Here is a 25,006-nt window from a genome sequence, read left to right as displayed (position 1 = left end):
TCCATGTGTACTTTGACTGGCATGTGGGTGATACTTAAACACAACATTCGCCTAAACATAGTTTGATTTCACCACGATACCTTACAGTATATGAGCCTGACACAGTGTGACTTACTGTAGGTTGTTTTTAACAGTCCACATAGCCATGGGTATCTACTATTTTTCAGTAAGTGTATTAAATTAAATTAAAATTAAATCAGAGCCTCAAATGCTAATATCCAAATATTGCCTGCTAATGGAATAACATCTGAACATGTTTTTTGCATGAGGGCTGTTATGTTGGTTAAACGTTAGCAATTGGTGGGGATTCCTGTAACAGTCAGTATGCATTTATGCATCCTGAAGGGGAAAATTGCCCTGAATTTTACATATTAGGTTGCATGTTTTCTCCCAGGCAGAGCACCACTCCCAAAGCAGGAAAGATGTAACATTTACTATCATTCTTTCAATTTAACAATTTTGTTGGAACATTTGTGGGAATTAGACAAAATTGCAAGTTGTCGAAAAAATTATGTTGAGATGGTTGGTTGAATTTGGGTTAGAGTAAAAATTGTCATCACAAGATTGTGAATTCTTGGAGGGACTATACAAAACCTCAAGTAAGTATAAGTGCATGGCACAGTGCATTCTAATGTGACAACCCCCATATATAGTAGTATTGAAACCAGTGTGAGAATTTAAATAGAAACGGAATATGTAGGGAGTGCTTGAGGGAGAAGTGGATACTGTCTATGGTGTCTTCTTTCATCAAGTGAGTAATAGTACTGGGTACAAGGTTAGTTATAAGACTAGAAGGAAGTGCATGAGCTGTGCAACAATGTCAACTGATGAAGAATGCTTATGCAATTTGTGGTAATTGATCATACTACCTTTGGTTGAGGTTAGGGAGCAAATTTAATTAGGGTTAAAAAAGAAAACATTGAACTCAAAATTAAAACTACAACTGCAAACGTTCTTGGTATAAGTTGACATTAAAGAACACATTGAACTTTATTTTTACAGGCAAGGTAACATACCAGGGAACATTCTAATATTCCCACACTTAAGAGAGCAGATCACTCCTGACCAATGTGTCTTCCCTCTGCTGAATTTAGACGTCATGTCGTCTTTATTCTGACAGAATTTACCAATCCTTGGGGTGATTATCTTCAACACGCTGTGTTGGGGGGGGGCATTAACTTTTGAAGGAATGGGTTTTGCAATCTTTTGCAGAGTTCTGGTGGGATTTGGTCGTTTGGCTGAAAACAGGGAGAGACAGACAGCAAGTGTCAGATCCTGACATCAAACAGTGAGATGTTGAAGGATGAGGGGACGCCCAAGGGGGACCTCACACAGAGACGCTCGCAGTCACACACACACACCATGTATGCATACACACACTCACGTTCACAAACACATACATTTAAGTACACTTAAATGCACACACTCAGAAACTCTTCTCAAGGGAGCAATAGAGACAGGAAAAGAACAGTTAAATCCAAACTTCTGCACAAAATTCCTCTTCAAGGCCCAGTGACACAGTCATCTCCATCACCCATGCATCTCTAACAACACTAAAATAACAAACATCATACATGCTGTTGTTTATTCTGTTTATTTTCCACCTCCATGGTAGCTGTCTACTTTCTTCATCCCTGCATATGTCAGACTGTAGAGAGACAGACTGCATGACAAAGCAAAAAATCATGAATGGATGATAAAAGGCTTCAACACAGGCTGATTAACTAGTAGTGTTGGCAGTCGTTTTTGTGCCTATTAACTTTTCAAGATTTACAGTTTTTAAATTCTGATTGTTTTTTGTCAATCAACAGAACAAACTGTAAAGTATGTGAAGCAAATGCACAATATTTTTAAGGAAATGATGCAGTATTAATTAACCATGAGGATGATAATTTAGACAAAATTTAAAACAATGGAAAATTGATAAATGAAGCCATTGTAGATGCCCCAATTTAATTAGTGCTGTACTGCTGTTCCAGCTGATCCCAAGCGAAAGTCAAAGTGTGTTGCCTTTCAAGCTGTTGCTGTGCAGATGCAGTAACCTGGCATCCAGTTGCTGGCAATGTTCTACTTGGCTTGGGGATTTTGGAGCCCTGTCAGACTCAAAGCGTCAGGAAGCATTCAGGTCTGAATCGGGAATAAAAAGTCCGGTCAACAAAGAGTTGTGGGGCATTGCCATGAAGTTTAAATTCTTATTCCAGTCTGTGCTTCCAAATGAATTGAACTTTCATGTCGCTCAGGTATTTTTAAGCCACTGGAATTAAGGGTAGTTTGTATGTGAGTACACTGGTTTGTAGTACCCAAACAAAACTGATTGGCAGCACACCAAAAGTGTGAGTGTTTGTGATCATTTATGTGATCATTTTTGTTTCATTCTTGTATGTGTATATATATATATATATATATATATATATATATATATATATATATATATATATATATATATATATATATATATATATATATACTGAGTGCAAACAGTATATGCATCTATCAGAGTAGCAGCTGCATCAGATGATTTGAATTACTGTAAACAGATGGGCATCAGTAGCACTTATTGAGTAAGACTGATACAACTGAGAAGACTGCCAAAGACGCACTAACTAATCATGACAGAAAAAGCAAAGAGAAATGATGTCAGCCTTTTAGTTACCCGTTGTATTTAACATTTTCTTTCTTCACTATGCAGATTAAATCACTATAGTAACCAACCTAACTTGTCAGATAGCTGTGTTAGCCTTACTGCAGAGCACATTTAAAGTCCACACTGTACATTTTACTTTATACGGCAACCTTTAGAATACACTCTAACAAAATAACAAAGCTTTACTTTGCTGTAGCTGTGTATGCAACCCACAAGCGACTCATGAAACCTTAAACTACATCTCCAGTCAAGGAAAGGCTGGCCATAGTTGACTTGTGTTTCATAGTTAGCAGATAGCAGATTAACTATTAATACTGCATGTCTCATTTATCACCTCCACATCGTTTTTCTACACAATTAGCAATAATTTGCATTAATTAGCATGACAGTGTGGCTACACACAAACAGTATTTCTCTGAACACTGATGTCTGCATCATTAAGGCAAGGGGAACTGGTGACATTTCCTTTACCAGGAGGTGGAATTTCAAAACAGGGTTGAATTAGAGGAGTTACTGAACTGTTCTGAGCAAAAACATAATTAAAAGAAGTGGAGAAATATGAGACCACTGATGTGTTCCCTCAAGTAAAGTCACCAAATAAAGGCCACGATTTTAGTACCTTGATTTATTTTTCTTGTAGTAATTTAATTAGAATTACAAAAGAGGGTTGGGACTATGTAGTGCAACTCAGTGTTACTGTGGGGAAGTGTTTTGTAGGAATTTCAGCGAGAGAGAGAGAGAGAGAGAGAGAGAGAGAGAGAGAGAGAGAGAGAGAGAGAGAGAGAGAGAGAGAGAGAGAGAGAGAGAGAGAGAGAGAGAGAGAGAGAGAGAGAGAGAGAGAGAGATTCACAACAGGGCCACCCTCACAGTCTGCATTACTTTGAAACCTTTATGCTCAAAATTTGTTTGACTCTGGCCGAACCTCATCCAGATCTGCAAGTCGATAAGAGCTACACTAACAAGCTCTGTGGCAGAGCAAACTCAGATGTAACCTTATTTCATAAAATACCCTGTGCGCTCTTTTATGACACACACAGGCCTTAGACCAGTATGGATTAGATGGAGGAAAAAATGTCTCTAAGTGCTGTTTTGTAGAAGATAATGAGGCACTTGTGGACAACAGTGACCATGTTTGGGCACAATTAAGCTGCACTGACACAAAGTTAGAATATTATGGCGGAGAGTCCTGTGTCAGAGCTTTTTTATAAAGAGTTTTTCATCACAGCACCATGTTGGAAAATTGTGTGTGATGGGCGTGTGGAGAAGTGCAACTTGGGGATTTAACAAGCATCTTGAGAAAGAGACACTAAAAAGCTACAAACTTTTTCATGCATAAGAATAAAAAACACCTACTCCTTTCACCTGTAAGTCTTTTTTTAAGGCAAAAATGGGTTTCTAAATCCTTCTCAACTGCCAAAGTTGCTGGTTTGAATTGAACACTTACTGTAATTGGTGTAACCTTTGTCAAGTTGTTACTTTCCACTATGGCCATGAACTGATGGCTTGAGGTTGTTTTAAGACACACAAACATTTTTCTTCAGTACCAGTTTTTAGTGTCGTTGGGTGTACATCTGTTTAAAGTAGCTAGATTCAGAGTAAATAAATGTTTTACTTAGCCTATGATATATGGATGGAATAAATTGCATAATTGCATCAATATCTTGAACTGAAATACTTTTTTACTTGACTTTAAGTTAATACATTTCCATCCTTTGATATGATATCCTTGACATGATATCCTTTCTTGATGATAAAATTGATAGTTTGATGCTTATATATTTCAAAGGATTAAAATAAGTCCTAATTAATTGCTTTAATGATACTTAATTGTGAGCTCTCTCCTGCAAGTAAATGTTTTTGCAGATTTTTTTATTGTGGAACAAAAGAGGCATCTTATCTCAGTATTTTCAGAGGAAAGTATATAAAATTGTAAAACTGGCATGACTAAATGCAAAGACTTCAGTTCTTCGCAGTCTATTTTTTTCCTTTACTGTATAAGGCTGTATTGTTAAGTAGCTTATGACTGTGGAGATCTGATTGTTGATGTAAAATGAAACTCAGGTTGCAGCAAATAAATTAATAACAGAAAGAGGTGGAGACCTTACATATTATGTTTCATCCATCTAACCCAACACCTTCATCTTGATTTGGTTTGGAGTGAGGAGATGTGGATCAAAAACTAGGCATAATGTTCTCTTAAGCCTTCTTTGTGACCTGGTCTTTGTGATCACAGCGCTGTAAAAGACTCATTGCAAGTTATCGCAAACGCTTGATTGCAGTTGTTGCTGCTAAGGTTGTTTTCCCTTAATAATAACAACCTTCATTTAAAAACTGCATTTTGTGTTTACTTGTGTTATCTTTGACTAATATTTCTATTTGTTTGATGGTCTGAAACATTTAAGTGTGACAAACATGCAAAAAAAAAAAGAAATCAGGAAGGGGGCAAACACTTTTTAACACAACTCCAGCTAACTTTGAAGACATAAACCAAGCTAGAGCTTCTTTCTTTTTTTTCTGTACTGGCCTTTTGTTTTCATGATTGTCCATCATTTCATTTTATAAAGAGTTTTATTGAAGAGGGAAAAAAGCTCTCCAAGCTAACAGTCTTGCTAACTGTCACTTAGCAATCTTGTTGGCTTGGTTGCTAATGGGACAAAAAGTTCAAACAATTTATTCAAAAGACACATTTGTAACATCAACTAATGTCTCATGTCTGAAAACCATGCCTCTTTTGTGGAGCAGTTTGTAAACCGACAGAGGAGACTAAATAAAACTGGATGGTGCAACACAGCTAGTAAGCTATGATAGCTACCTTCATTTTGGACTCTCTGCTCCCTCAAATGTCCTTACTGTCAAGATGGCTTGCTAGTGGTCAATGGCGCAAATTTGCAGGTCACAGTTCACGAAAGTTGGACTTGACACAAAAAGATTCTGATTTATTTTGCCACTGCGAGCAAATCCACTGATCGCAGATATTCCATTGAATTGATATTGCCGCAAACTTTTGCCTTTTTAAATGTTGTTGCAACCAGGCATTTAGTGTAAAATATATAAATAAAACTAATTTTCACAATATATAATGTAGGCACACTATGTATTATTTGGGGTTCAAATTACAGTCCATAAATATAGGCTAGTAATGATAACACAGTTGAAGATGTAGTCTTTTTTTAGATATTTGACAGTGAAAAATTTTGCCCATAGTTAGCATTTCAATAATTTGTTCAGTTATATTTAATTGGTCTATTAACAACTACTTTGAACTTAAGACTGACATGAAGACAAATCAGAGAAAAAATTGTGATCATAATCTTTTATTCAGAAGTGGTAAAAACTGTTTTGGTTATGCTCCCATTTTTTAAATATATAAATAAAAATAGAATCTCTCCCTCCCATGGCTCAGGTGATTAAAATGATGAGTGGTCCCATGGTGTTAGTGGACAGAAACAGGAGGTGGCAGTTAGACACACAGAGAGACAAAACACACACACACACACACACACACACACACACACACACACACACACACACACACACACACACACACAGAGGAGGTTAGTTTAGGACCCTCAGGCAGTCAGTAAAGTTCTGACCGCTCTTAAAAATGTTTGGTTAGGACAGGTAACTATTAAGAACACCTAAACTCGGCATCAATGTACAGAAGGTAGCACGTTAAATGAGCAGAGCTGAGATTGAGAGAAAAAAGAATAATGGTAGATAGTAGACAAATAGAGAAAGAGTTTCGAAAGACAAAGAGGCAGATATACAGAGGGATATAAAAAAAGGGGGTGAGGACAGAGGAAAACATTTCGGAGAGAGACACAAGGTAGTTTGGAGTGCAGTTCAGAGTGCCAACCACTCATTAGAGATGGTGTGAACAGAGATGAGGGGATGACAAGGAAAGGATGGAAAGATAGAAAGATGCAAGATGTCTTTGGGAATGAAAGATGACCGTTCACTGACTTGGGACATGAAACAAAGCAGCCAGTAGTCATTTATTTCAAACAACAGCTGGGAGACGAAGGGAGAACGGAGTGATGTCTGGTGAGAGATCTCTGTGACTCCGCGACAGCAGAGAGTTGAACACGAGTTCAACTTTATGCAAATGCACTTATCCAGTACAACAGTGTCCAAGTGAAGGGCAGATGTTTTTCCATTGTGAAACTTCTTTTTTACTTTAACTCCAATCAAGCAGTTTCTTCCAAACAATCCCAATTTATGAAAATATGATTTTACCAGCATCTTTCTCTGTAGTATAAGATGTGTCCCTGTCTATTCACAATAAAAATATGTGTGAAAGAAGGTTTCAAAGGTTGCAGGGATCCCTAGTGAGGTTTACTTTAATATATCAGCACTTTTATCAACAATTAAATGCTTTGACAGTTGGTTATGCTTTAAATACTTAATCAAAAATGCCACACTGTGCACAGCAATGCCAACACATGACAACAGGCAACTGTTCAGCCACACATCAAAACCTGGTTGCTGGGTTGAACACAGTGAAGTTTGTGGAAATGTTAATTTGAATATGTGTGAGCTTCCGTGTCCTGTGGGGAAACTTTCCGTTTTATCAGCGCTGCAGGACTTTGTTCCTCAGTTCAGTCACTGTCCTTCTGCACTGCTTTGTCATCACTGTCTCTTTCTCTTTATTTCTCAATTTCTCTTTGTCTTGTCAACTTCCACTTCCTGTCAACCAATGATTGTTCTCCCAAACATTTCTTTTCTTGTTCCTTGTTTGCCTGCTTCCTTTCTTACTTCCTTTTGTTTATTCTCTCTCCCGCTTACCCATACTGTCTTTCATATTCACACCTTATGTTTCTCTCTCTTCTAGTCTGTCTGTATCTTTCTGTCTCCCCCTTTCTCTGCTGTTGGCTATGTTGGCCATGTTGCTCGCCAGAGCTCTTTGATTCCACCACCCTTTTCTCGCTCTGTGGTACATATGAAAGAAGTTGCAATAATCAGAGAAGCAGTGTAATGACTTAGAATGTTTCTTGTCTTAGTTCATCAAGCATGAGAAGCCGGGATTTGTGTGTGTGTGTGTTTGTTTCTGTTCTTATAACCCATTCATAATCTGATACATATTTGTACGAGGACATGCTTGTCTGTGCGTGCATATGCAACTATTCCGACTGCTTCAAGTGTGTTAGTCTGACTCAAATAATTCCCTACAAACTGGTTTCAAAAGCAGTGATTAAACTACATTGTTATACCACCATCATGTTTTGGCAGTGACTGTGGATCCTCTGAAAGCAAAGTAGTGTTGGTGAACACCTTTATTTAGTTATTTTTGGGGGATTTTTTTAATCTTTATTTGATATTGAGTCGAATATAGACAGAGGGGGGTGGGGTGACATGCATCAAAGTGCCGCAGGCTGGATTCGAATTCGGTCCCAGCAGTAAGGAATCAGCCTTGTACATTGGGCACGCTCTACCAGGTGAGCTGTGCCCCGCACCCTTTTATTTTGAGAAGATGAGGAGCCCACACAATGTGCAGAGAACAAACTCCATGACAATGCCATTCTCCATTTATACAACATATGTTTTAGGTCTTAACTTAATATGTGCATGTCATGTCTCTCCGTTCTGTATATATCAGTGGGTGGCAATTGCAATGTCTGCAGAAGATAAGCCTAATTTAGTTAATTTGCTTCTGATGCAGTGTTCAAAAGCTGTGCATTCTATTTCATTTGTGTCATTTATAGTACAGTCCAGCCAACCCAGAATGGCTGTCAAACGATAGCTGTCATGCTTCAGCTATCTGCTGTGAAGAGATGACTGCTCTCTCTACACTTAACTCATTGATGGGCGGCCTAACTATCAAGCTGCCTGTCTCTTGGGATCAGCCGTGTCTCCCGTGAATTACATTCTTATACAGCTATTCAGCGTTAGCAACTTACATTAAATGGCAATGTTCATTGCCAGAACAGAGACACACTCTGCTCCTCCACATACAGACCCTGGTCAGATACAGACTCTTTCCCTCCAAAAGTCTCCCATCTCAGGAAATGTGTTTGTGATATGAATGGTATAATTGTATGTGTTAGAATTTGTTCTGCCTGCTCATACAATACAATAGCATAAGTTTGGGAAAACTAATCATAACATACCAATTAATCCTATCTAGCCAAATATACCAGACATATACCATTTTAAAATGTAATAATAACATTATCTGATAATAGAAGTGTATCTTTAGGCTTTGTGTCAAGACAACCATTAGTCGTTGCTCCTTTAAACCCAAATTTGTAACTGGTTTGGTCATTCTGTAGCTCAGAGGTGAATTGAACAGACAAAGGATGACTGAAGGAGTTGCATCGTCTCTCAAGCTTGCACCTCACTGACACCTGAATACATCACTTCCTCTCCTGTCCAAGCATTAACCTGACTATGTTCAGCTCATCCTCCATGTGCGGCTGTTACCCTGGCAACCAACCCAAACAGCCACCTCTGTCTAAGTGGTGTGAGATCGTCAAAGTGACTTCAGCTATGCTATATGCGCTGTGGCTCGATCCAGATCCACATTAAAAGCAAACTCTTTCACAAACACTCATTGACCGAGAAGATTCGGCTGTTTGTGGCCTACCTGATCTGAGGGGACTAACAGTCTTTGTGATCATGGTGATACAGTATGTTGAGAATAAAATGTAATTCGAGCAAATATGTTCCCATATGAGATAAGGTTTCCCGGAAAAAACAATAGATATCAGCAAGGTTGTGCTATCAGCGGTTATAAATGATGGTAATCAGCATTGTAATAAGGTCTGTGTTAAACAACAGCGGACCTATCCTTTAAGAACTAATTGAAAAATAACAAGGTAGAAAGTAAACAAAATTCCTTGCAGTTTTTGAAATGTGCACCCTGGAGAGGACAATAACGCTCCTGTGTAATCAGCACAGCACTGACACTGACCAGCAATTTAGCTAAAGCATCACTTTCTTTAACATTAGGACTAAAAGTAAGCGTAGCACTAAGCCAAGTACTTGTCCACAGAATACATTTTTCTCTTCTTTCTATTTTTTCCCAGTCCTCTTCCTTTCTTCCTTTTTCTCTCCCCAGGTGTTAAAAGCACATCAGCCATCACTCTACCCCTCTGTTCCTCTTTCTAAATCTCTTCCTATCATGGACCAGAGAGTCTCCGTCTGTAAATGTTTTAAACCTTAAGGGAACACATTGTATGCAGCCATCCGTAGCTAATCGCCTACTTTCTGAGTGTGACTTTTGGGATAATAGAGCGCTCTTCCGATGCACACATTTTTAGCCATTATCAGCTGTGGACAGCAGGGTGGAGGAGGGCAGTTTCAGTCTTCAGTGCGTGTGTACACTGTTATCTTTGTGTAAATAACAGCTGGAAGCCACAACTTTGGACCAAAGGCTAGATGTAATGGAAGTGGCTATCAGCAGACTTGCTGCTGTTTTGATAAGAGCAAGTTCACTGCTTAAGGGAATCTGTCTTTTCCTCTCATTTTCACAGTTGTTCTGCCTTTTTTTTCCTGTAGGTTATTCCATTTTCACTCTTTTCTTCACCATCTCTCTTTCAATCTTTTTTCTCTATCTCAATTTCATTCCCGTCTCTCTCCTACTGAAAACAGTCCATCTGTTCCTCTCTGATACAGCCACTCACTGATCCCTGTATCAGTACAATTCAATTGAGTGCAATTTGTTGGCAGGAAACATGAGGAAGAAACAATATGGTAAAGTACAAATGAATCCACAAATTCTCTCTTGCATCTCTCTCTCACTTTTTCCGTTTGCTTAATTAGTTCAGGTTAAGGATATGGTAATGGTTGAGTTTAGGCATCTAATGTTAATGGATAGTGATAGGGGCCTTGGAGTGCATTAAGTATTAGTAATTTGATTTATTGTATAAATAATTATTTGTTGAATACCTATTTGCCAATGAGTTCTTTTTGAGGTCAGAGTCAAGGGGTCTGGTCAGGTTTTGTTGAGAAATTAGACACCTTCTACTAAAGGAAATTATACTGCGGACAGACTTTTCAAGTACTGGTAGGACTTCATTTGGAGAACATGAAACTATTAATTTCTAGTCTGGTTAAACACAGTCATACCAGGGCAGCTCAGGGCTGTAACTTCTGATTGAGAATCCTGAGGTCATATTCTCTTCATATTTTGTAATGTCCATTTCCAATTTTTGGCCTAATGTGTTCTCAAAAGGAAACCTATGCTAGGGGCATATTTACAGCATTTACAGTCTACAATGAATTCTGAATTATATTACCAAATAAAAAAATTAAAATTGAGCACACCCTGCCTGATAGTCCCACTCACTGTCTTGGTCTTGGTATTATTTAGTCCCCCAATGTATTAGCACCTGAGGTTTCCATAGTTGCAGTTATCCAGCCGGTATTTAATGTACGTATGTATGCATATATGTATACATATGTATATGTAGGTACCATAAGTATGTTTTTTTAATTGATTAAATGATTGTCGTTAGGTTGCTTTCTATTGGGCAGTGTAATATGAAGGGAGTTAGTCCTTATTGTTGAACACGATTAATGTAAAGAAGGGCTTCTATACATTACTACTTTTTCAATTATATGTGCTGTATGTCATTAATGTACCAGGGGACTGTACAGAAACTGTTTTAGTTCATGAATGAAAATGAAGTCAACAGTGGTGGCTCAAACATTACCCGAAGTAAAACTGCACCACTAGTGTGATTTTCAGAAACTAGCTGTCCAAGGTGTGCGGCCACTGCAGAGTTAACAGTGCAGCTTTACTTTCTCTCTGTTCTACATTCTCCTTCTTGTCAGGCTGTAGTTACCAGCACTGCCTCAATCAGTGTGTCTGTGCACTTTTTGACAATGTAGTTGGCCACTGTTGTCTTTCTGTTCTCTCACTCTCTTTCTCACTTGAGACACATCCCTCTTCTCTTTTCCACACTTACGCCCCATCCCATAACATCAGTTTTTGTTTCATGTTTCTTCCCTCCCTCTCTTCCTTCTCTCTTCCATGCCTCTCTATTACTTTCCCTTCCAGGCTCCATCTTTCCATTCCTGTTATTATTTCCCATATTTCCATCCATCTCACCCCTCCTTCCTCTGCCTGTCTCTCTCTATATACCGCAGACCGTGTTCTGCCTGATAAGCCCCATGTCTGGAGAGCTTGTCAGCTTTGTCAGGTTTGTCCTCCTCCAAACTACTCTCTGAAACTCACTAAGGACCTGAGGACTAGTGCTCAGTCCACTGCAGTGTGTATATGTGACTCTGCCTAACTGTCTTCTTGTTTCATTATAACTGTCCTCCAACTTACTTGGCAGAATCAATGTGGTCTAATAAAATAGTCTAATTTAATAGGGTGCACATAACAATTTTGACTGTCTGCCTACAGTGCGTGTCATCATATCTGTCCTTCAGTCCACTGACTATATACTCTTTCACTAGTGCCTGCCATCTAGTCCACTTTACAGGGCAGTATCTGTCTGCCTGTCTGTCTGTTTGACAATGTAACTGCAGTCATTCAACTCACTCTCAACTGCATAAATACAGAAATGTGCAGATTTCTGGATGGAAACTGTAGTTCACCAACAGCTCAATCTCTGTAAAATAAAGTTTTCTATTCCCGAAGGGTCTCATGTAGGCCAAACTTTATCCAAACTCTCTGAAAAACACATCTGAAAGAGTTTAGTGTAATATCTGTCACTATCAACCTACCTGATGCAATAAACCACACCCATCTGGTGTTTCGGCCTGCCAAAAAAAATACTAAGAATCATTTCACATTCTTAGATAAAGAGACAAGCTCTGCAGCACACAGGCAACTAAGCAACTTAATTGGTGCCATCATTTCATATACCATTTGATCTACCTGCCTGCATGTCACTGTAGCTGCCACTACACAAATGTTATGGTAATTTCACTCTTGTTAGACCATCTTTTACTTCCTGTCGTCCCCCTCTTCCCATCTGTCCCTCTCCTCTTTCCCTCATCAGACATATTCTGTAGTTGGACGATTACACAGACTATCTCTGACAACTTGAAATGTGATAAATGACTCTCTCTCTCTCTCTGTCTCTCTCTCCTCCTAGATGTATATCCAAACTACCACCCTGACCATCTCTCTCAGCCTGTCTGCCTCTGTGTCTCTGGGGATGCTCTACATGCCCAAGGTCTACATCATCCTCTTTCACCCCGAGCAAAACGTACCCAAACGAAAACGCAGCTTCAAGGTGAGGTGGACTTGAGTGTGTGCAGTGAAATACTTGAGTCCCATACATTCAATTTCCAGAACATTTTCTATATCTTAATTGGTTTGATTTGATGTTTTGACTGATGTTAAATATGATTTATGTTGATGAAATGAGGATAATAAATCTGATAATACAATTGGAATTAAATTCAACTAAAGAAGGAAACCAGTTGAGTAAGCAAACCAAGTTGAGTAGACTCATACCATGCTAATAGTCCTCATTCCAATCAATGGATTTCTGAATGTGAACACATGGTGATACAGGCAATCGTGACAGCTGCCGCCATGTCGGGGAAACTGAGCCAGAAGGGAGGAGACCGGCCCAATGGAGAGGTGAAGACTGAACTATGTGAGAGCATGGAGACCAACAGTGAGTAAGAGAACACCAAAGTTTTATAATTATACATATAATGAACTATATAAAACTATATCATCAGACCTGTTTTTATTACAGAAGTCTATATAGATCAAGGCTAAAGTATTTGAGAGCTAGCTGACCAATGAGTAAGAAATTCATGAATCAAATTAAGGTTTAATAATATGTTTTGAAAATTAAAAAAATACATCTGCAGTATGTTATGTACAATGTATAATGTACATAATTAACAATACATGGACATTTAGAACAGGGAACTGTTAGAACTCTATGTAAAGCTGGGGTAGTCACTATATCATTGTAAAGCTCACTTTAAGAGGAGAATTGAATTGAACAACATCAACAGTCATCAGTTTGGACACAATTTATTATTATCAGTGTCGTGCAAGTTACTGAAATTTAGTAATTAGTTACAGTTACTAGTTAGTTCTCTCAAAGTAATTGAATTACTTTACCAATTACTGCATATAAAAGTAATTAGTTACTATGGAAAATAACTTTTACATTACTTTTAAATGTCTGCTTCAATTCTCTTATTAATGCACACAATTGAAAAATAATCAACTTTTGGAGAAACGCAACCCGAAGTCATCTCTGCGGTGGCTAATCTGGTGATCAGACTGGTCAAACTGCTCCACAGTAAGCCTGAAATATCACTGAAAACAGGCGCTATCCAGGCGGAGCTCATGGACCAAACTAGGATACTCTCCCAGTTGTGTCCTTGATTGGTTTATTTAGTGTACCCAGCTTCGACATCTGTGTCTGGCTTGCAGTCTATGCTGAAAAATAGCGATACCAAGAAGTTTCCTTTTGTTTGTGTTCATTTGTTTGAGAGAGAGACAGAGAGATAGCGGTGGTCAGCTGACCTATAGAGTGAATGAGGAGAGGGGTCGTAGTGAGTAAGCCAGTGAATCAGAGAAATAAAACGTTATTTTCTGATTTTCCACACCGCCGTACTAACCTGCGGCTGATCGCTGCAACGCCTGATTTGGTCTGAAAGAAGCGGTCGGGTGACGTTAGATCATAAGCCGGAAAAAACAGGGAATAGGCTGCATTTGTCTGCTATCCTCTGCAATTGTTCACTGTTTTCAGGTAAGACAAAAGTAACGAGTTATGAGCCCATTTAAATTTTAGTAATTATAATTGCGTTATCTCCGAACCTCTCCCAATCCTGAGTTTTTTGTTTTTTTTTTGCCTCTGTGACCGCACGGGCTGCAGCACGCTTAGCCTGCCGGTACCTGTCAGCTGCCTCGGGAGTCCCACGAGCCAACAAGGCCCGATAGGACTCCTTCTTCAGCCTGACGGCATCCCTTACTTCCGGCGTCCACCACCGGGTTCGGGGATTGCCGCCGCGACAGGCACCAGAAACCTTGCGACCACAGCTACGAGCCGCCGCATCGACAATGGAGGTGGAAAACATGGTCCACTCGGACTCAATGTCCCCAGCCTCGCCCGGGATCTGGGAGAAGCTCTCCCGGAGGTGTGAGTTGTAGACCCTGCTGACAGAGGGCTCCGCCAGACGTTCCCAGCAGACCCTCACGATACGCTTGGGCCTGCCAAGTCTGTCCGGCTTCCTCCCCTGCCAGCGGATCCAACTCACCACCAGGTGGTGATCGGTTGACAGCTCCGCCCCTCTCTTCACCCGAGTGTCCAAGACACGCGGCCGGAGGTCAGATGATACGACAACAAAGTCGATCATCATCGACCTCCGCCCTAGGTGTCCTGGTGCCACGTGCACTGATGGACACCCTTGTGCTTGAACATGGTGTTAGTTATGGACAAACTGCAACTAGCACAGAAGTCCAACAACTGAACACCGCTTGGGTTCAGATCAGGGGCCGTTCCTTCCGATTACCCCTCTCCAGGTGTCACTGTCGCTTGCCCACGTGGGCGTTGAAGTCCCCAGTAGAACAACGGAGTCCCCGGCGGTGCACTGTCTAGTACCCCTCCCAGGGACCCCAAGAAGGCCTGGTACTCTGCACTGCCGCTCGGCCCATAGGCCGCCACAACAGTGAGAGACCTGTCCCCACCCAGAGGCGGAGGGACGCGACCCTCTCGTTCACCGGGTAAACTCCAACACGTGGCGGCTGAGCTGTGGGGCTATGAGCAGGCCCACACCAGCCCGCCGCCTCTCCCCGCAGGCAACGCCAGAGAAATGGAGCGTCCAGCCCTCTTGAGGAGACGGGTTCCAGAGCCCAGGCTGTGCGTGGAGGCGAGGCCGACTATATCTAGCCGGTAACGCTCAACCTCCCGCACAAGCTCAGGCTCCTTCCCCCCAGCGAAGTGACATTCCATGTCCCTAGAGCCAGTTTCTGTGTCCGGAGATCTGGTCGCCGGCCCCCTGCCTTCGACTGCCGCCCAGATCTCTCTGCACCGGCCCCTTACGGATCCTCCTGCGGGTGGTGGGTCCACGGGAGGACGGCCCCGCGTCGCTCCTTCGGGCTGTGCCCGGCCGGGCCCCGTGGGGAAAGGCCTGGCCACCAGGCGCTCGCCGTCGAGCACCCACCCCAGGCCTGGCTCCAGGGTGGGGCCCCGGTAGCGCCAATCCGGGCGACGTAACTGGCCTTGATTGACAATTCATAGGGGGCTTCTGAGCTTCCGGAGAGGCCATGGAGGAGGACTATCGGTCGGCCTCAAAGAAATTCTGGCAAACCGTCCGGCGGCTCAGGAGGGGGAAGCAGTGCTTCACCAACACCGTGTACGGTGCGGGTGGAGGGCTGTTGACCTCGACTGGGGATGTTGTCGGACGGTGGAAGGAATACTTTGAGGATCTCCTCAATCCCGCTGTCACGTCTTCCGAAGAGGAAGCGGAGGCTGGGGACCGGAGGCGGACTCATCCATCACCCTGGCCGAAGTCACTGAGGTTGTTGGCAAGCTCCTTGGTGGCAAGGCTTCAGGGGTGGATGAGATCCGTCCTGAGTATCTTAAGTCTCTGGATGTTGTGGGACTGTCTTGGCTGACACGTCTCTGCAACATCGCGTGGCGGTCTGGGACAGTGCCTCTGGACTGGCAGACCGGGGTGGTGGTCCTCTGTATAAGAAGGGGGACCGGAGGGTGTGTTCCAATCACAGAGGGATCACACTTCTCAGCCTCCCCGGTAAGGTCTACTCCAGGGTACTGGAGAGGAGAATTCGTCCGATAGTCGAACCTCGGATTCAGGAGGAGCAGAGTGGTTTTCGTCCCGGTCGTGGAACACTGGACCAGCTCTATACTCTCCATCGGGTGCTCGAGGGTTCATGGGAGTTTGCCCAACCAGTCCACATGTGCTTTGTGGATCTGGAGAAGGCATTCGACCGTGTGCCCCGGGCGCTTTGTGGGGAGTGCTCTGGGAGTATGGGGGTCCGGGGCCCTCTGCTAAGGGCTGTCCGGTCCCTGTATAACCGGAGCAGGAGCTGTGTTCGCATTGCCGGCAGTAAGTCAGACCTGTTCCCGGTGCATGTTGGACTCCGCCAGGGCTGCCCTTTGTCACCGGTTCTGTTCATAATTTATATGGACAGAATTTCTAGGCGCAGTCAGGGGTTGGAGGGAGTCCGGTTTGGGAACCACAGGATCTCATCTCTGCTGTTTGCAGATGATGTCATTCTGATGGCTTCTTCAAACCAGGACCTGCAGCATGCACTGGGACGGTTTGCAGCCGAGTGTGAAGCAGCTGGGATGAGAATCAGCTCTTCCAAATCTGAGGCCATGGTTCTTGACCGGAAAAAGGTGGTTTGCTCTCTTCGGGTAGGTGGGGAGTCCTTGCCTCAAGTGGAGGAGTTCAAGTATCTCGGGGTCTTGTTCACGAGTGAGGGACGGATGGAGCGTGAGATTGACAGGCGGATCGGCACGGCGCCTGCAGTGATGCGGGCGCTGTATCGGACCGTTGTGGTGAAGAAGGAGCTGAGTCGAAAGACAAAGCTCTCGATTTACCGGTCAATCTACGCTCCTGCCCTCACCTATGGTCATGAGCTCTGGGTAGTGACCGAAAAGACAAGATCGCGGATACAAGCGGCCGAAATGGGCTTCCTCCGCCGAGTGGCTGGGCGCTCCCTTAGAGATAGGATGAGGAGCTCAGTCACACGGGGAGCTCGGAGTAGAGCCGCTGCTCCTCCACGCCGAGAGGAGCCAGCTGAGGTGGCTAGGGCATCTGATCCGGATGCCTCCTGGACGCCTCCTCGGGAGGTGTTCTGGGCATGTCCCACCGGGCGGGCCCGGGAAGACCCAGGACACGCTGGAGGGACTATGTCTCTCGGCTGGCCTGGGAACGCCTCGGGATCCCCCCGGAGGAGCTGGAGGAAGTGTCTGGAGCGAAGGAAGTCTGGGAGTCCCTGCTTAGACTGCTGCCCCCGCGACCCGGCCCCGGATAAGCGGAAGAAAATGGATGGATGGATAATTGCGTTATTTAATTTGAAAAAGTAATTACTAACATGGCTAGTTACCGCCAAAAGTAGTGGAATTACAGTAATATGGTACTTTGTAATGTAACTTACCCAACATTGATTATTATACATAAAAACATATAATATACATGCACAATAATAAACACACACATATAGAGAAGTTAAAACTGAATAGAGAATAGGAAACACTTTTTATGCCTTCATTTAGAATAAAATGCTCATGAAATCATATATTACTGCTAGAGCTATTTACTTAATGGTTACAGTTCTGTTGATTCACGCTAGCTTATCCTTTATGACTTAGTTCTTTGGTTTAGTCTCTCATTAAATTTTTTAGTTCATTTCTATTTGCGTCCAGTTATAATGATATAATGACTGCTAATGACAGGCTATTGAATTGAAGGTTGCTCGATGAGCTAAATGATAAGGACACTTGAGGTTTTCCCCACTTGTCTGGTTGTTTGATTTTTCCTTTCCTACTTTTAACTTTTGTTCTTAATTATTTTGATTAGCTTTTTTTTTTTTTAAATGATTTTTATGCTAAAAAGGGAGGAATTGTAATGGCAAGAACAAACGGACTCTCTGATATAATAACATACAGATGCTATACATAATTGTTTGATCAATACTTGATCTGTGTATGATTGTTTGGACTGCGTGATGAGAACAGTACACTGATAATGATGAGATGGAACTACAAAACATCCTATTGACTCTTATGTCCAGATTTCAGGAACACTCTTCTCCCTGGGCTGGGCAGCCTGACCCTGAAGACTGGATACATAACTGATAACTCCTTTCCCTCTGTACTCATTCAGAGCAGATTATACTGATGTATGTTTTGCTGCTTGAGTCCGTCTGCAGACGCTTGAAGTAAACCTACAGAAAGACAAGTGGTTGCCTTGAGTGTTTCTTTATTCCGCAGAAATTGCCACTACAGGGCTGTCTGGCTTTTTTTCCCCTAAACCTAACCAAGTAGTTTTGGTGCCTAAACCTAACCAAGTAGTAAGGCTTTCTGGCAGAAAGGCTTTCTGGTAGAAAGCCCTGAGGGCAAACTTCTCCCATGTGCTTGATGCACTAGCACCATAGAAACAAATAAACAAACAAACAAACAAATATTTTCCCTTGTGTACATTTATGCTTAAATATACATTTTTGCATGAAGTTTTTGTTTTTCTTTAATTATGTAAAAGTATAAATTCAGTTTGTAAATACATTTCACGCCTGCTGTTTTGCATGGCAAAACAGCTGCAACAGTGACAGTTTTTAAAGAGCATGGTGTGTGCTTTCTGAGCTCTGACAGTGAGGCACTGTTACATCCACTTCAAAGCTCTAGTTTGTGTTAAGCTGGTTCTACTGCGTCAGCAATCTGCAGATGAAATGACAGGAGTGTGTTTGAATGTACATGTGTGCATGCATGATTAGCTGTAGGTGTGTATGTGTGCATGCATGTTTTTGAGGTTCTATCAATCTATAAATATTAGTGGATTCGTCTGTCCTTTGGTGTGTGTGTGTGTATGTCTCTCAATGGTTGTATGTGTAGGTGGTGTTTGTACACGGGTCTTGATCTGTGCATGTGTTTCTGAGCAGTCTGTGAATACTGTTTGCAGGGGTATAATAGGTTTCAGACCTGTGAAGGCAAACCATGTTCTCCCGTCAGCACTTTATTAGCATCAGTGAAGGAAGCAGGTCACAGTTCATTCATTTAGCCAATAATTAAAGTGCTTAGTCATCTCCTCGCATACATCCCTTTGCAAATTAATAAGATCCATATGGTCCAAGCAACAATTTATTTACACAACAGTGACGGGCAGAAAGCAAGTTAAAGAGTCTCTGGCATTTTGCTTAAGATTGCTTGTCAGAAAATATCAATAAACAGCTTTGGACATCTTTCAAATCTGCATGCACTGACACTAATTTCTTTGAAATATATATTTCATCAAGGACCTTTTTCCATTATTTCAGCAGTATAATGGCGAAAGACAGAAAATAAATAAAAGGGCATTATGAAAGCATCAGAGTATAACAATGGTGCAGTTAGAGGCCCGTGGCTGTTACAAAAACATTGACATTTACCATGGAATGCTTGAAGGGACACAAGACATAATGGGTTTGACAAAAAGCCCCAACAACTCAGGTGGACTGTGGATGTCACACTGTTACGTGACCATCTGTAGCAAAACCTGCTCTCAACTGCTCTTTCTTCTCTGTTTCTTTTCCTTTGCCCCTTCCATTCTCCCAATCTCTCTCTTCTCTTTCATTTCTTTTTCTCATCCTCACACCATCTTCTTTTCTTCTTTCCATCTCCTACCCTTTCCGTATTCACACAGTTTCATCAACTAAGACGACATATGTCAGCTACAGCAATCATGCCATATGAAGGGACCACAGAAGATGAAGAAAGGGATTGGACAGGAGAGGAGAGGGGGCCGTGTCTTGGGGCGGTGCCAAGCGAAAGAAGGAGCCGTTGTTCTTAGTCGATTGGCCGAAGAACTGGCAGACAGACAGAGCGCCCAATGGAATCCAAGCATGAGACATTTTGTATTGTTCCGCATCAAACCACAGAGAGGTGGGACCACATAAACAGCCAGTCAGTGTGCCTGCTTTCCCGCTGCTCACACCTCATTGGTCCTACCATGAACTTACCTGTTTTAAAAAAGAGACAACATGAAAAAAGTGACATACCATAGGACACTGTGGTGGACAGAGTAACTATTAAAACCTTAAAAAAAATCATGAAAAGAAAAAGAAAAAAAACCTCTCTAAAATCATGTAGACATTATATCTAAAAGGGCAAAGGTAGGGCCGGGACAGAGATTTAACAGATTACATTTTAAAAGATATTTAAAAAGAGAAATGTAAGAGAAAATCTATGAGACTCAAACTGTTTGTTGTTATTCTCTACTTGTAAGTATTTTTGTGGTTGTGACGATTTTTTCATTCTTGTCTCACCGTTGTCTGATGGATCGCCCTTGCTTAATGAGATGAGTGTGTTTCCTCCTGCTGTCTTGGCTAACTGGGTCGAAGCCTTGGGTTGTGAACCTGTAAAATGCCATGGTTGAAGCATGCCAGTTTTTATACAAAAAGGAGATTTATTTATAATAAAGGAATGTTTTGCAAATGTGTAGATTGGTGGTCGTTTGTACGTCTGTAGTTTTGAGGGTAAGCACTTTGCATATTAGTTTTTAGATCTCGTCTTAAATGATCTGAAGATAAATGGATGGATGACAGAAGGACTTAGTAACAGATTATGGCAATGCATCGTCCATTCAAACGTCAGCATTACTTCACATACAAATTAATGCTGTATCATGGTTATCATATGTAGATGTAGATTTGTAATTGAATAGCGATCGTGCTTTCAGCATATTACTGTGTGATTTTCTCATTCTTTTCCCCTCATTTTTAGTGTAGTAGTCCATCACTTTGATCCAGACTGAAATTTCTCAACCACTATTGATTGGATTGCCATGAAAATGCATAAAGACATCCATAGTTGCTAAAGTCTAGTTAGATTGGTCCTAATGACTTTGGTGATCTCCTGAGTTTTCCTCTAGTGCTACCATGAGGTTGACATTTGAGTGAAATGGCTCCACAACTATTGGATTGATTGCCATAAAATTTGGTACAGATGTTCATGTCCATGCCAGAATTAATTTTAATAATATTGGTGATCACCTGACTTTTAATCTAGTGGCATCATCAGGTCAAAATTTTTATCTGCCCAATACTTTGGTTTATGACCAAATACTTGCAAACCTAATGACATTGCCATGAGCCTCGCCTGTACTTTGTGTTTAGTGCTTGAGCATGCTAACACGCTGAACTAAGATGATAAACGGTATACTTGCCAAACGTTAGCATTGTCATTGTGAGCATTCCATTTAGCTCAAAGCACTGTTGCCTGAGCACTGCATGGCTGTAGAATCTTAGTCTTGTTTTAGTAATTTGTCAACTGTCAATATTGTTCTTAGCAATGGAATCAAATCAAAGCACAGCAAAGCATAAAAACTCAATTTCAAATCAATGCTTTGGCCTCTAATCTTGCTTTACATTACATTTCTGCATGAAATGAGTGTATATATATATATATATATATATATATATATATACTGCTCTGACAGAACAGTAGGATTGTTCCTTTCTCTGCTATAACTTTTTTTTTAAATCTCTCATTAATCCCATATTTTAGCAAATCCCTTGGTTATATCTGGCAGAAAAGATCTCTTTCCAAGTTTGATTTTAGCACAATTTGTTCTTATATTTTATTTATTTCCATTAAATGCTCTTAGGTCTCTTCTGCCCTCCTCTTCCTTAGCCGTCCCTCAGACTCTCTCTGCCCCAGCGGTGTGGTGATCTCCCCACAGAGAAGATGTTGATGGGAGAAATCTGCCAGAAAGAAGGCCTGGAGGGAGAGTGAACATAATAGAAAGAGATAGATATTACAGCAGAGTGGACAGAATTCCCCTCTCTGTACACCTGCAACAACCCACAAGATGTCCAACCTTCAAAAATACATGAGAGCTAAGAAAGAAACGCTCAACTGCATCAGTGAATCCATTCTTGATGGAGAGGAACAATCGATAATGCTGAAGGCATAGTGAAAGGACAAATCAAACCATTTATGGCAGGATGGTGTGTCCTACACATACATGTCAGATGAAAAGGTGTTAAATTCTGTGAATGTGTTCTTGTTCTTATACTTTTTGTAGTATGTTTGCAGTCTAGTCAGAAATGCTCCCTTGATGACAAGGTTGACGTGTAGACAAAATAGTAAATATAAACCCAGAAGAAAAGGCCTTGTTCCATCAGCATAAAATCACAGCTACAATTTCTGCAGCTGGCACAGTATGTTTTTTCAACAGCCAAATCCCAAATGTCCTTGAGCAAAACACTGAGCTCCTACCTGCTTATTTTTTGGAAGCTGCTCAGGAAAGATTTGAAGCGTGTTTCATGACTTAGCATGTGCCAAATGCTAACTTTTACAGACAGACATGTTGCCAGAAAACAATAGTGGTAGTTCCAGTGTGTACGCCATGACAACTGAGTAGTCATGCCTATTTTACTGTCAAGTACATATAATTTGTACAGCTTATAGCAATTTTTGCTTCAAGGCTTCCTAGACTTCACAAGCTTCATGAGCTACAAAAGGGGTCATTCATTTTCAATGGGAGCTGGCAACAAGAGGCTTCCGAGCTGAAGGTGAGCTTCCCCCTCGAAATGTCTCCTTATGTACTGAAGTTCCTAGCAAATATTTGTTCCATACTGACAATGGATGAGAAACTGATAGTTGCAGTCGCTGGTTTCCCGGAGTTTCCTGCCCCCTGGCGAGGGCTGGCAGCGAGCAGCCAGCGACCAGAGCTATAAGCCTGTCAATGTGGTGCTCATGAAGCTCTTGGTGTGAGCGCACTATAAGGCACGGCGGTGCTTTGTGCTAAATGCAAACATCAGCATGCTAACATGCTCACAATGACAATGCTGACATGCTGATGTTTAGCAGGTATAATGTTTACCATATTTACCATGTAGTTTAGTAATTAAAACAGCTTTTTAGAATCACAATTTTGCACCAGCACATTGATGAACTGTAGCATCAATAGATCATCATGCAGCCAAATGTTGCATTTTGATTAAGCAACTCTCATCTTTCACTCTGGGAATTGAAGGAAATCCCTATCGAAGCAGATGTCGGAAACCTCAGTTTTCTGTCATGCAGTTGATTAATGTAAACAAAGGTTGGATTAGCTGTCTAACAAATGTGATGAAATGGATAACTGTCGAGGGATCTAGGGCTGTGTCCTTTGACACTTGTTTGTCATCACACATGTAAATCTGTCTGAGAGTCATCCAGTGTTTCCTGAAAGAAACCAGATGGTTCGTGTACAGGGTGGACTTGGTGTGATTAATTAGCAGTGAATCAGACTGACAAAAGTGGCCGAGCACAAGTGTGGAAGACTGATAATAAGCCAACAAGCCAACAACCCATTTTACACAACATTTAATTTAAGAGGCACTTTTCTTAGAGTATAAGTAGTAATACATAAAGGTAATACTTTATGTGACAACTTTGACAATAGGGCCTGGCGAAGGTGCAGGCCAATATGACATTTCCAGGGGTCTTATGTATGAAATCTCCTATGATCAAATTTCTTTTTAAGAAGCGACTGAAGAAGAAACACTTAGTCATGGAGTTATTTTAAAACACCAACTTTGACATGCAAATAATCTTATCTCTATGCAAATCTTAGACTAGATGTAAGTTAAAATTCTGCCACGGGTGTAAGACCGCACACAGAGCACCCAGACTGTGTGCGCACTGTGCAGGAAAAAAGCAGGTTGATTAATGCCATGGCATTACTCACAAGACTGTCTATGCATATAAAAATAATATTTATAATGGTAACTGCTTCTAAACAATTCATGATTTAATATTCAAATTCACCGCGTTTGCACTTAAAAACAAAGAATGAGACATGCCATAAATTGATTTGAAGAGTCATATATGAGTTCAGAGTGAACAAGTTTTATGTGTGGATTTGTCCCTGTTTTGGAGGAGACAATCAACTGGAAACTTTGTGTGCACTCAAATTTTAAGGTGTGGTCTGCGATTCTGGAGAAAGATTGTTGATATTTGAAGGCAATGCCACGAACTATCTGGGCAATATGGCGGAATCCAGAGCGTCTGCTGCTTGAGGGTAAGTTAGCTTTAATAAGCGGAAACATTTTTTATCGCTATGAAAGTACAGGTGGCATATGTTTTTTGTAGTAATAAGCCTGTCAATATTTAAATAGGTGTTGAAGCCAAATACTTATTCAATTAAATGTTATTTATATAGTGCAATTCATGACAGAAGTCATCTCATTGCACCTTTCCTATAGAGCAGGTCTAGACCGTACTTATAATACAACAAATCCCAGTATGAGCAAGCACTTGGCGACAGTGGCAAGGAAAAACTTCCTTTAAGAGGCATACTTAGCCTATGTATCAATAACATTATCGCTAGTAACTTCAACAGTGACAGTAACTTATACTCATATATACTTATATTTTTATACGTTGACAAGGTAATATCTCTGATGAGAAGAGGGAGAGTAGCCAGCAGAAGCATAGGAAGAGGCAGGGGTCAGCGTGCAACTGGAACGAACATGCCCTGTTGCTGATTGGCTGTAATAGTGTTGTGTGGCTCGGTCCACTTTGTTTGTTGCCCATTTACAGAGCCAGGACTGTGTACAAACACCAGATTCTTTTTCAGCACACACACAGAAAGCAAAGCTAGCAGGCTGTGAGGAGATATTCGCTGAATTTGACAAGAAAGTGTATTGGATTAGAATCGCTGACCCAACCTTTAAGTTCCTTTTGGGTTTTGCATTTCAAGGGTGCTGAAGCTACATTTCAA

At 41.4% G+C, this 25,006-nt stretch overlaps 1 protein-coding gene across 18 annotated transcripts in view; it reads left to right on the top strand.

Annotated features, from left to right (window-relative positions):
• The window catches only part of grm8a (glutamate receptor, metabotropic 8a), a 308,026-nt gene that overhangs the window by 202,859 nt on the left and 80,161 nt on the right, over positions 1-25,006 (top strand). For 10 of the 18 annotated variants that reach the window (XR_006376766.1, XR_006376765.1, XR_006376772.1 and 7 more), the window contains 2 exons: positions 12,694-12,834; positions 13,119-13,224. Coding sequence is in view for 10 of the 18 variants with exons in the window: in XM_044185504.1 (XP_044041439.1) it covers positions 12,694-12,834; positions 13,119-13,224 (247 nt within the window). In the remaining 8 variants the exon portion in view is untranslated. Of the gene's footprint in view, positions 1-12,693; positions 12,835-13,118; positions 13,229-18,335; positions 18,456-19,939; positions 20,737-25,006 lie in introns of those variants that run through there. The other 8 variants (XM_044185509.1, XM_044185512.1, XM_044185515.1 and 5 more) reach the window with 5 other exon arrangements.

The sequence above is a fragment of the Siniperca chuatsi genome, linkage group LG23, assembly GCF_020085105.1.
Source record: "Siniperca chuatsi isolate FFG_IHB_CAS linkage group LG23, ASM2008510v1, whole genome shotgun sequence".
In the NCBI taxonomy this organism is placed as follows: Eukaryota; Metazoa; Chordata; class Actinopteri; order Centrarchiformes; family Sinipercidae; genus Siniperca; species Siniperca chuatsi.
Note: the sequence above shows the minus strand (reverse complement) of the source record. Positions and strands in the feature narration are given on the sequence as shown.